At 40.8% G+C, this 12,998-nt stretch overlaps 2 protein-coding genes across 6 annotated transcripts in view; one reads left to right on the top strand and one right to left on the bottom strand.

Moving 5' to 3' along the window:
- Nucleotides 1–5,124, bottom strand: part of map6d1 (MAP6 domain containing 1) — an 8,152-nt gene extending 3,028 nt beyond the window's left edge. For 2 of the 4 annotated variants that reach the window (XR_477410.2, XM_007567952.2), the window contains exons 1-2: nt 3,861–5,106; nt 2,812–3,139 (exon numbers count right to left, since the gene is read on the bottom strand). Coding sequence is in view for 3 of the 4 variants with exons in the window: in XM_007567952.2 (XP_007568014.1) it covers nt 2,812–3,139; nt 3,861–4,366 (834 nt within the window). In the remaining variant the exon portion in view is untranslated. Of the gene's footprint in view, nt 1–1,809; nt 3,140–3,860 lie in introns of those variants that run through there. The other 2 variants (XM_016679582.1, XM_007567951.2) reach the window with 2 other exon arrangements.
- Nucleotides 5,125–7,438: 2,314 nt separating this feature from the next.
- Nucleotides 7,439–12,998, top strand: part of ece2a (endothelin converting enzyme 2a) — a 75,729-nt gene continuing 70,169 nt past the window's right edge. Inside the window, exons 1-3 of one of the 2 annotated variants that reach the window (XM_007567950.2) lie at nt 7,440–7,572; nt 9,121–9,259; nt 9,861–10,025. In XM_007567950.2, coding sequence (XP_007568012.2) covers nt 7,570–7,572; nt 9,121–9,259; nt 9,861–10,025 — 307 coding nt within the window. In that variant the 5' untranslated portion in view covers nt 7,440–7,569. Of the gene's footprint in view, nt 7,573–9,120; nt 9,260–9,860; nt 10,026–12,998 lie in introns of both variants that reach the window. The other variant, XM_016679599.1, reaches the window with a different exon arrangement.

Raw genomic sequence — 12,998 nt, 5'->3', positions numbered from 1 at the left:
GGGGGGGTATGAAGCCTCTCGGCGGACTGGGAATCAGGCAGGATTTGGTCTCTGCTGAGACGTTTGTCTTTAATTTTAGCTGCATTTCCAAAATGCCCCAGAGTCAGATGTTTTGTCTGGCAGATTACACGTCTTTTGCTCAGAATCCTATCGCCAAATGCGCACCGTGAACGCCTTAAACCTGAACCAGCTGCGTTTTCAGTTCACCATTCCTTTTGGTTTGCAACAACCTCTCTTTGGGAATCTTGGAGTTATGTTGTTACTTATCTGAATTTGAAAAAACAAACAAACAAACAAAAAAACAACTCTTCCACCATTTAAATCATTTTGATGATGAAAAGAGCCCATTAAAGTTTTTAAATGAGCATTTGCAGTCGGTCGGTTCGACCACATTGAGAGCAGGGAGCCCTGCCACAGCTTGACGAACGCCTGCATTTCACAGAACAGCATAAAAGATTGGAGAATCCCCAGTGCAGCCGGAGTGTAATGCATGCTGGAGTGGGATGTGTAATGCTCGGTCAGACACCTCTGCAGGGGGCTGGTGGTGAGTCAGTAATGAGTTGGCATTGAGTGGGCTGCTGTGGATTATCTGAGATCAACTTGATTTGCCACCAGGCCAGTTTTTTTTGTTTTGTTTTGTTTTTGTTGTTGTTTTTCTCGCTGTCAGATTCGGACAAATACACAATGTGCGCCATTGTGTGGGAAAATCTTCCTACACACCGCCAGCAGCACAAACGTCCTTTACTGTATGGGCTGTGATCTCACTGGAACTGGGTCAGAATTATTTTTAGAGTCTCTGTCCTGTCATTGACATCTCTAACTTTGACCTCCACGCTCGTCACATTCAGGACGCTGAGTGGCAAAACGGTTTAACAGAGCAGACATGGCTTGGAAAAATCATGCAACCAAGCAGAAGGTGGTCTTAATACACTCCCGTGGATTAAGTCTGGGTTTGTTTTTTTTTCCACAGCACGGAACGTCAGGACAAACCCAGAGGACACGAGAAAAATATATTTAAAAAATAAAAAAAATTTCCAAGCTTTGCATTTCCTAATACCCTTTAGCTTAATGGAGCAGATGTTGCCACGCCTACAGGCAGACTACCTGACCCGGTCCAGGTCAGAGCGACTACAGTCTCCGTGTTGGCAGATGGAGTGGAGCTCTGTGGGTAGGGAAGAGGGATGGCACTAAACCTCTGGAGATTCCCATAAACCGCCTCACGAACCGTCCAGAAACACGCCGATCAACACAGTCTAACGGATGTGTTGATCGAATGTGCTGAGCCACCGTTTCTGGCTTAGACATAAAGGTCAGACTTGTGCGTAGCTAATAAATATGCAGTCATCAGATTCTCCTGATGAAAATTGAGATCTGAGGGACTTATGAAGGTAAATAGTTGCTTAGGATTTTTTTATTTTTTTTTTAGGTTTATCAGGCTGGCAGGAAACAAATGCACATTTTTCAGATTTCTATTTGTGAAACAAAAATTTGAAGAAACAAAAATGTATTTCCACTTGATAACTGTGAACTAGCTTGTGTTGGTCTGTCACACAAAGTCCCAACCAAACAACTCTGATATTTGAAGTTGGAATCGTTACTATATATTGAAGTGTTCGAAGATTTAGTAAAGCACTTCATGCGGAATTTTCTGATATATTTTATTTGTCTTGGGACAAAATCATTAAGCATAAAATCTGGTTATACCAGAACAACTGGTTCTGGTATAACCAGTTGTTCTGGTGTCACTGGTTGTTTTGGAATTAGGAGTACTTTTAGGAATAAAAATACTCCTAAAAGTATTTTGTTTTCTAAAAAAGTTACTCAAGTAAATGTAATTGAATAAATATAACTAGTTACTGCCCAAATCTGCTCCTTAAGAACTAGCATCTATTTTTATTTCGCCTGGTTGGACAAATTAAACCAAAATAGTGTAAAATTCTCTGCAGTTAAAAGTGACTGCAAAAACATGAGTTCAGTTTTTTTCTGAAAATTTACAGATTTAGAAAGCCCTATTTTGGTGCGCTTACTCACCATGGATATGATTTCTTATTTGGAGGAACTCTACATCTCATCGAGAACTGATGACTTTGCTGTCAACAAAATTACTTTAATGTTACAAGTAATGTTCAGGACTATTTTTTTTTTGTCATTTATCCACTCTCTTGCATGTAACGCGTATGGGTCATAAAGACCTGTCCCATTTACTGATGTAGCATAACATATTTTATTACAGTTCATAAACAGTGATAAAATAGTGATAAACAGTTATAATGTTAGCTAGTGAATGGCAGGTCACTATGGCAACCAGTGACAGTTTAACGATGCATAGAGTTGAAATGATTACATAAAATATACTAAGTACATATATTTCTTCCCACTTTTTGATGCACTCCCCAAAACTGAGAGTCTTAAAAATGTCCAGTTTGAAGTGCTTATGTCAACTGAAGCCAAAGACGAAGGTATTAAGTTGGTTGTTGCAGCTGTAATTATAAATAATTATTAAATGTAGGTGATTTTGGTGCTAATCCGGACCACATTGGGCAGTTACACTCATTTCCTCTCCCATCATCCCGGTTCTATTCAGGTCACAGTGATGAGCGTAGCACCAGCAGTGTTACCTAACACGGCGCATGGCCTGTTTTAAACAGCTGGGTCACTTTGAGCCGTTCTGGGACAGAATGCAGTATCACTTTTCTGAGATGCCCCAGCAGCGAGAGGCCCGCCTGGGAGATGTGTGAGGATGACTTTCTGGAGGGGCCTGCTGCGGTTTCCCACCTGTGCAAATGAAGCTCTGTGAAAACGCATGCCTACCTCTCTCTTGGTTGTACCACTGTGCTCGGTGGTCTGAGGCAGGATGCTTTGCTGGAGGCTCGAGGGGCTGAGGGAGCTGCCGGCTCGCGTGGCAGCCGGGTTGTGCTGAGCGGCGGGCAGAGGCTGGATGTTGGAGGCAGCAGATGGGGGGATGAGCTCAGCCTTTTGCCCGCTCATGGCCCTGCTGACCTCCCCGCTGTAGGCGGCCTGATAGCTGGTCTCACGTGGGATGTGGGTTGCCCCCCCCACTGGGCTGGAGTATTGAGCTGTGGGGTTTCTCCTTGCACTCCTGGCTGGCTTCACCCCAGTCCATGGCCTGTACTCTTGCCTGGAGAAAGAGAAACTGATCAATACGCAGGAGCTTTCATAGCAGGGTTGATGTTGAAATTGCAAATTTTCTGCTTCAAAACTCGGTCAAAAGAATGTTATCAAAAACCAGAAAGAGCAAATACATCACACCAATTTTAAAGTGTACCATCTTAAGATCATTTTACTTGAAATACCTTTGAAACACGCAGCTTTTCTGATGGAACATTTCCAAAGCTTGAACTGGGAGATTTAACAAGGCCTGACCCTGAGATAATGGATTGGCGTATTTTAGCTTCTTTTGTCAAGTGTCTTTAACTATTTCGTTTGTAGGATGTGTTGGTGAGGTTCTGTTTAAAATCTTTAGTATCACTTTGTGCTGCACAGAGCTGTAGGAAATATACTATTAGTGATTGGCATTGTCATATAACCTGCTGTGTGCTGAGTAACCTTTTTTTTTCTGGGAGTTCATTCCTGAAATGAAAACGCAAATATAAATTAAAGACTCATTTCTAAGTCGTTTTAGTGCATTCATCTGGAGCGCTTGTAGGAGTGTTATTGATTATCAGCTCTCCTCCCTCTCTGTGCAGCCTGCTCTCTGAGTTCCAGCATGGATTTCTCTCAACTATAAATAAGCTCAGCCTCATTAGGCATGAAAGAAGACATCAAGCACACAGCTTTCCTCGCTGGGACGGCGACGGAGTGGACAGCGCCTGGTGCTGAAACAAGTAAAAAGCACCTACCTGTAGGAGCTGGTCTTGTTCTCCTCCGTCACCTGCTGCTCCAGCCTGTCCCCCCGCCTCTCCCCAACCTGAGCCTGGACGTGGAAACTGTTCACCGGGCTGCTGTCCGAAGCGCCGTCCCCCCTGCTGCCCCCGTTACTGATCCAGGGGAAGTTCTCCTTCCTAGGAATGGGCCAGGGCTTGAAATCCTGCTTGTACTGGGTGACGCTGGGGAACGGCACGCCGGGCGGGTGGTAGTCCTCCCGGGGCTTGTAGCTGGGCTCCCTCCGTGCCCTGGAGGGTCCTCGGGGTCCGTCTGCGGGCGCATGAGGGGAGCCTCGGACGCGCGGCTCCGGGGCGGTGTAGTTGTTCTCCGAGTCGGAGAGCTGCTTGGTGACGGAGCGCACCTCCTGCTCCGCGATGTCCGAGTAGTTCTGGATGGTCAGCGGGACCGAGAGGTCCGATTTGTCGAATTGATTCCAGAAACGAGCCAGGCAGCACACTCTGCTGATGCACGGCCAAGCCATAGCATTGACTCTACTCCTCCCGCCACCCAAAAAAACAACAACAAACAAACAAACAAACAAAAAAACTGTTAAAAGAAAAGAACAGAAAAGAAAGAAAAGAGTGATGAAAGATCAGAGGTTACATTCAGACAGAGAGTCGCTCTCCTGCCTCCACGCCTGTCTCCGGGAAGCTGAGCCCATGTCGGCAGGCAGCAGAAGAGATGAGCCGGTGTCGGTCTGTCGGGGACCGTCTGAACATCCCTCTCACGTGGTCTGTGATAGTGCTCCCACTATGCAGAGGAATGGGAGACCAGTTCCTCCCCGCATCTCCAGCCGGATCCCATCGGTGTGACTGGACTCGCACATCCTTGTGTGCCCGTCTCTACTTCAGAAGATCTTCACACGCTCGACCACAAGATCTTTTAAACAACTACTTCTTCAGTTAGCAGATCGCGAACATTACAGTGTAGCTGAACGGTGAGGTTACATAACTTCGATGCGGCGCTTAAAGTAGGCTACAGTGGGATGCATGAAGGTGTGAAGGCTGATCTGCCGTACTTTTAAGCTGTAATGCCTCCTGGGATAATCTGGAGAACATCAGACTCGCATTTCCTTCCGTCTAAGTGTCTCAAGAAAACTCGGTTCGTTTTATCCTTGAGATCAGTTTCAGTCTCCCAATCATTTATCATTGTTTTTCTTAAGTTTTCTTGGTGCTCCCTATTAAAAGTTATATTTCTCAGGCCACTTTTAGAGACTAGTAAGGACAATATGAACATTTTCTTTTAACCATACTACATCATATTAACGTGAAAAGTTTACTTAACCTATTTTTATCACTTCATTTAATATGAGTGACAGCTTTAAGTCATTTTGTTGTAACTTAAGTTCAGTATACATTTAGCTCTAGCAGTAAGGGATGAAGTTACTGTTCATATCACACAAAGACAACCCGAGTAAGTAAGAAAATAGTTTTCCAGTTATGATTTTATTCTTTAAATGAAAAAGTTACTTTCCTCCCTTCTCTTTTACTGTTTAGTCCATGTTACATGACTCTGTGTTTAGTTTTTAATGATGTAAAGTACTTTGAAATGCCTTGCTGCCGAAATGTGCTGTACAAATAAAATTTGATTGATTGATTGATTGATTGATTGATTGATTGATTGATTGATTGATTGATTGATTGATTGAACCAACCTCTGTGAAGAAGTAACGCCCCCCTAAACCTAATGACTCGTCTTTTAGTTTTGATAACCATAACCCAAGGTAATCACTGGGTGTCAAGTCAACTAAGTCTTGCTATAAAGAGCAATGTTTGGTGAAATAAGGCTGTGTTGGCATCAATTGAATGCTTTAGCTGTTTCTAAGTAAAGGTCCAGTAATTAATTCACTGGTTCTTCTTCTACTTGTTTAATGGTGGTGTCAAACAACTTAATGGAGCATTTACTGCCGCCAAGTGGTGAGGAAACAGACACTGCTTGTCCGTGTGTTTTAAATTCATTTGAAAAGTTTAAATTACTCTTAAATACGTTAGTTAAAGGTCTTAAACTTAGTGGTGGCAGGACTATATAATCTCGTATATTTAATGTCTCGTGGTAAACGCACCATTATTGGAGCTTCCAATGGAAAACAATGACGCTGACGCGCCTCCACATAGACTTTGAGTGTACACCAGATGCATCAGCTCTAGCCATTGTTTTCCGTTGGATGAAGTGCATATAAAGTTGTGAATTAACTACTATTCTTTTGTCTTTGTCTGCAAAGAAAATATCATAAAGCATAACTTATTTTAAATGTGTTATGTGACAGGTTCCAGAAGAGCTGCACATATGCATGTCTTAAAAGTCTTAACTGTGATATTTGCAAAGCTTGAGTAAACATAGGTAACATTTTTTAAAAAAAGAATGTCTGCTGATATGTTAATCGCTAAAGAGTGATTAATAATACAAAGATCACAATCCTTCAGCAAAAGCTATTTTTCTTAAAACTCGCACAAGAAAATGATTTGAAATTGAACAAACTGAGTGTTACAATAAAAAATATTTAACAATAAATTTCTTTTTACAAGGCAACTTGTTAAACCAGTGGAATAACACTCATTTCATCCTCCAAATGGCACACTGTCGTGTTGGGGGCCGCTGTCGTCCCCCAAAGTTCCCGCTGTGCCTCTTGCATCTCCAAAAATTCACGCCGTGGGTCCGGTGTCCCCCAAGGCTTCTGTTGCCGGCATCCCCCAAGGTTCCCGCTCTGCCACCAGCGTCCCATCAATTTTCCGTATCCCTTAAAGCTAATGGTGCTTGGAAAGTGAGAAAAAATTTGAGGTAAATTCTTTTACCTCAAATTCTGAGGTAAAAAAAAATTTACCTCAAAATTCTTTTGAAGTACCACTGCACAGCCACACTCACCTGTGCAGTGAGTGTAGCTGTGTACCTGGAGGTAGCTTATCAGCAGGCTTTACTGGCCTGTCAAATGAGCTTGCGGAAAACCTAAAAGGTGGAGGCCTGAGACTGCAGGCCTCCGAGAAAGGAGATAATAGCCAGGTGTGGCGGAACAGCATAGTCGGTCATTTGTGTTCGCAGGGCTACGGGAGTTTTTTGATTTCGAGAAATCCAAAAAACTCAAGGCAGCAACCAGTACCTGAGCTTTCCCGATTGATACATGGTCATAAAAATATGCCCTACTCTGTTACCAGCTCTTTGGAACATTGTTTGTTCCAGGCTCTCTTCTGGGTTCTCCTCTTTACTGGGACATCCTCGGTTTTTGTCTCCTCTTTCTTCGGTTCTCCTCCTCTGAGAACCTGACATTTTGGTTTGGTCTAAGGAGAATGTTGACCTCTCCCAGGATGTTAGAAAGTCCCTTAGTGCTTGAGGACACATCCTGCTTCAACTTCTTTGTCGACTCTTTGGTGTCTTTTGATTTCTGGACTTCCTTCTGAAGCTCTCTTCCAATTGCTGCCAACATGTAATTAATGCTTTGAATTTTTATCTTCAAAGCAAAGTTCTCTGTGCATGGCTTCTCTTTTTCTGCTTTAGCCTTGTCCAGTTTTAAGCATTTCTTCCTCAATGAGGCCTCTGCATTTTTCATGTTTGTCTTATGTGTCCGTTTTAGGAACACATTCGACCTCTTTATGGTATTCAAAGCAGTTTTCAACTTATGAATTGCACTTTTTAGCTTCCTCCAAGTCGCTACTGAAAAAGAGAAGAAAAAAAAGAAGAGGAAACCTAGAAATGGTAATGTAATGTTGCCACCTGCAGGAAAGATATGGCATTACTCTTGCATTTTGAGGCATTTCCCGAATTTTCCCTTAAAAAATACATAATTTTCCGAATGCCAAAGAAGTATGCATGACATTCTGGTTGAGTTAAATTTGTACATGTAGTAGTAAAGATAACCTATAGAAGAGGATTAGGATCACTAAAATAAAAGTGAAAAGAATTCTGACTTTTCTCAGAATTGTGAGGACAAAAATCAGATTTTTCCCCCAGTGACCCTAATCTTTTTCTGTGAGAATCTCATACAAATAATATTCAAAAGTGTTTTTTTCCCTTCAAAACAGCCTAAAATGAATCAGTTCCACATAAATTGCATATAACTCGCCGATCCACGTCAACAGAAAGAAAGTTGTAGCTTCACTTATATCAAAAACTAGAAAATTTAAAGTGAGAAACTGTTGAGAAGACAGAGAGCTCATATGGCAATTTAGGAATAAACACAATTCTAAAACCTATCCACAAATTAGAAATGTTAGAAAAATGTAAAAGAGCAAAATTTTATAAAATCTAAAGCAATAGCAGGCTTCAATAAGCATAAACATTGTCCTAATGCAACAAAATAGAATAAACTTAACCTATTAAATAGTGAATAACCAATAAAATTAAATTAAAAACCAGACTGACAAGTTTTCAGTTTGGTTTTAAAACCATGAACATTCGCAGCTGCTCTCAGCTCTTCAAGGAGGATGTTGTGTGGACGTTCAGACAGTTGTTAATGTTTCCCAATGTCACAGTACAGATAAGACAAAGCATAACAGACCAGCAAGCATATGTTTTTGGCAGCTAATGTGACACAGAACATTTCAGGGTATCAGTAGATCCAGCAGCTGGTACTGATTTACAGCCTGCTTGTGATGTTCATTTTATTTTATCCTTGAAGTAAAAATGAGATGCTGAGATATTTCCCGTGCAAATTATAGGTCAATAGTTCTGCCACCCATATAAAACGGTAATTTATTTTGTGAAAAACTGCTGAATTTGAGCTCTATGCAACGTTACAGACACAGGTTTTGAAGAAAGCAACTTTTTTTTTGCTTTATTTCGCTTTTCCCCTAATAAATACATTTCAAAAATACTTTTTGCATTGACTTTTATACTTGTGATGCTAAAATAACATGATGATCTGAAACATTTAAGTGTGACAAGCAAAATAGAGAACTCAAAAATCTGTACGGAGGCATACTTTTTAAATAGTACTGTAGGTTTAATAATCATGTTGAAAGACATATAACCACAAAAATATAATCATTCCCTTTAAGTGTAATCATCCTCTCTCAGCTTATTTTAATGAAGCGCTTAGATTTGACAACTTTTCGAACCGCATTTGAAAGCCTCATCACTGCAGGACACCCACGTGTTACTCGTTGCTCCGCCTCCAAAATGCTCACTTTACAGATACTTTGAGAAAATGATCTGTATTAAAAAAAGTAACAGTTTAAATCAATGTAATTTAAGTTAATTTTCAGACTTTTATGGTGCAACAGGTATGTCCTTGCTCTAAATTAGCCCAGGGTGTCCGGAGACTATTTGCTCAAACCACAACACGTGGATTCATCGCTGTTTGGAAATTTTCCGGGTTCGACGGAGGAACTGAGGCAGCCGAGTGCTTTAAAACACTTCACGTCCAGCTCAAAGCCAACTGCTAGTAAGTAATGTTGACTTTAAATAGTTATGATTCGCATGCAGGAAACGCTGCTGGCTTTCTTGCTTCTCTGCCTCTGCGCCGTTTGTTGTGCCGCGCATGCGCTGTGTGAGTAGGAAAGCTACTAGTAAAGTTCCCACAGCCTGCTGTTTGACATTGGAGTTAAAAATGACATATTTTGTCAAACTACTGCCACCTATTTTAAAATTATAACAAAGGAAAATGTTGGTGTTGGAGGGGAAAAATGCAATCCCGTTGGCAAAACACAAACCACTTTTTTTTAATCCCATCTGGTATCTGCAGTTTGCAATTAAAATGAATATTATTTTATTAGAAAAATATTAACCATGTAGAAGTGAAGGTGACCCTCATAGACTTGGGTGTTTATGTGAATTTGACACATTAATGGAAACCACAGATGTTTCAGTCCAATGATTAATTGGTGTATGTTTCACTTTAATCAGTTTTTACCATAAAACTCTTGTCTTTAAATTGTCTGTCTCCTAAGCACTTTGTAGAACTGTTTAGATTTACTACTGATGTGGCTAAAAGATGTTCCTGGTGCGGTCCGGAGTGAAAACTTGTTTATCTTGTCTTATTATAGACAACATGGAGTACCTGCCGGATAAAAACTCCAGCTACAAAGACGTTGCCTACTGGGATGACAGGTACAGGACGGAGCAGCACTATGATTGGTTGGGCAGTTTCTCCAGCTTTAAGCACCTTCTGGAAAAAATCATGAAGAAAGAAGATTCCATCCTCATACTGGGTTGGTGTTCTTTCTTCTGTCCTGACCTCATAGCAATTCACCGTAAAAATTGAAGATGTTTCGATGTTTTTGCATGTTGCCGCAGAAACTGATGTGTGCATTTTGCTTCACAGTCAGTGACATTTTTTAAGCAAGGGTCCAACCTTTTGCACAAACGTGTGTAACGGCAGAAAAGTTTTCGTGACAGAATTTGGAACACCTCGTTAATTTCTGAGGTGCACCCTGGATAATTGATGGCCTCGGACTGCTTATGCCCCTTTCTTTGAGTTTGGGTGGCTGTGTCAGACGTCAAGGCTCCTTTCTCGCTCAGTCATTCCTGTCACCTATCCTCTATCCGCTGTCAAATTAAAGATCAAATCCATGACACTCCGTGTCATTATGTCTGTCCCTTATCATTTATATGGTTTCACTCCCTGTCATTATGAACAAACGTGGTCATAAAACCTTCCCAGCCATTGGCGTTGAATGTTTGCTGGTTATACTTTGAAACATCCATAGGTTTCTAATACAGCTGCATACCAAATATTTCTGATAATGTTAAATAGGATAAAAATAAAATTCCAAACAATAATAAACTAGTTATTGTAAATCATCTATTTGCAAACTATTGTTGTAATAAGCTAGCAAGTAAAGACCAGAAATGGAGTAGGGGAAAACATGCACGGAAGTGTACCTTTTCAAATGAACGCAATAAGATTGGGAGCACACTCTGGAAGGAGGAGCTCTGCCGAAATCAAGCTTTTAGTCTTACATGCAGAGGATGATTGACGAGGTGGAAAACTAACTCTGCACATTTCCCTGAACACACCATCCCAGTGCTGTAATAGCTGACTACCCTTGCACCAATCTGTCTGTATGCGAGATCATTTTGATGCAAACTGACGATAGCTGTGCACTTTTCTCTGGAGGTAACGAATGCTAACAAAAGAAGACAATTATTCCTAGAACAACTTAGTTTGGGGATTGTTTTTGTGCCTGGGTAAATGCAGTGGAAATTAATATGCAAATAGAAAGCTCCCAGCAATGCATTATTATATGGGTTTCATCAATTTACGTAAAAATTTAAAAACAATGTCAACTGTCACCTCAGAGGAGGATTTTTGCAAAGTTTGACACAATTTAGAGTCACTGCAAAGTTTCAACAACCCTGGCTTTACTTTTCTATTGTTGACATTGCAGCAAATTTCCACAAGGTGTCACTGTTGCATCAACATAAATTTGATTCCGTTGCACAATTTCATACATGCCTGTTCTGTATGGCACTTCTTTACTGTAAAAAGAGACTACATTTTATTACGGCATTATGTTTGCCTTATGCTTAAGTCTCTTCTTCCTGGATTGATATGTGATCACCAAAAAGTGCAGAGATGTGCTGTTGCTAAAGATGTTGCTTTAAGCTGTGTTTTTCCCCCTCTTCCATCCCACACCCACTTATACACATACATTGAAAATGGTAAAATGGCATTAGGATAACTTCTTTTATAACCAGACTTAGCTATTTCTCCAATTTAAGCCTTGTTTCTGCATGGTTTGAACCGTTTTATTGGGGGTGTTGGTGTGTGTGTGTGTGTGTGTTGAATCTGTGTCAGGAAATCACGGGAGGTCTCTGTTAGGTGTTTGAGAGCTGGAGGGGATGATGAGGTCAGTCAGAAGCTCTATGCTCTTCTTTACCTTCTTCTTATTCTCTCCCTTCTGGATTTCTTCCCTTATGTTCCTTTGATTTTCCAGTGGCAGTAAAAGGACTGAGAGGTATACTAACACTGCACCAGCCAGCTAGGTTGACTGTTTTCTAAATGCTGATACAAACAGAAGTAAGAGCCTCCAAAACGAAACAATCTTGCTCGCTTGTGAGCCGTTTGTGCTTTTTAACAACTGACAGCTCAGATGGCGTACCACAGAGGGAACCAAAGATGTGAGAGAGATTTCATATTTTATAGAAACCAAGCTCTCTTCAGAGGTTGCCAGCCACAAATCTCACCAGCTACATTCATTTGTCATATTTGCATTGTCTTGCGCAGAGAGGAAGCAGGTACAGTTTCCAGATGTTTTACTGTGCTGAGACGACGCAGAGGAAGGAAAAAAAAAACAAGGGAAAATACTTGATGAAGTTTTGCTGAGTCAATGAGGAAAGCAAGCAACTGATCTGGTGCAGATTTGGGATCCTCAGCTCTGAGACGGAGGTCATTCCTGTTAAGAAAATCTGAGCCGAACACAGAGAGGGGGAGAGCAACAGTGTGTGTGTATGGTCAAGAAAATATAAAGAGGCACCAGATCCAATAATGCAGATGCGTTAAAGGTTTGGTTCAATGCTACATGTGCTAGCTTAGCACCTTAAATAAAAGCTTCTGAGAACAGTTATATATATAAAAAAACATTTTCAATTATATTCTAGTTATCTGTGATGAATCTGTATATTTACAGGAGTACATAGTGGTGGGATCTGGGTTTTTAATTAAAATACATGAAAGGTTCTTTGTAGTTTTTTTTTCCTGGGTAAAAAGAAAACCAATTTTATTTTTTCCATCTTAAAAAGGCTCATCTTGATGATTTACCTGTTTTCACTTTGTATTTCCTCATCGTAGGCGTTCCTCAGCATGACCAGCATTTACAATCAGAGAGAACGAACAGGCCCCTTTGTTGCATTTACATAAGGGTGCGTTCTTTAAATGCATTATTGATTTTCTAATCCTTCATCTTTCAACTGGGTGGTAAACTCATTCATAATAGCATATCTTGCACAGAAGGTCCGCTGCCTACTCAAGACACCCACTTCGTTCTCTTTGACATTTAGTCAGCGTTGTTTATGCTTCAGAAAGATTTCGTTTAATTTTTGGTCTGAAAACATAATAAAAATCCTCTAATTATGAAACGGAGCTGCAGGTTTTTTTGTTCTGTGCAGCTTTTTCTTCCTTCCTTTCTTTCTTTCTTTCTTTCTTTCTTTCTTTCTTTCTTTCTTTCTTTCTTTCTTTCTTT

This window comes from Poecilia formosa, unplaced genomic scaffold (assembly GCF_000485575.1).
Source record: "Poecilia formosa unplaced genomic scaffold, Poecilia_formosa-5.1.2 Scaffold215, whole genome shotgun sequence".
Lineage (NCBI taxonomy): Eukaryota > Metazoa > Chordata > Actinopteri > Cyprinodontiformes > Poeciliidae > Poecilia > Poecilia formosa.
This window is presented reverse-complemented; position numbering and strand designations above follow the sequence as displayed.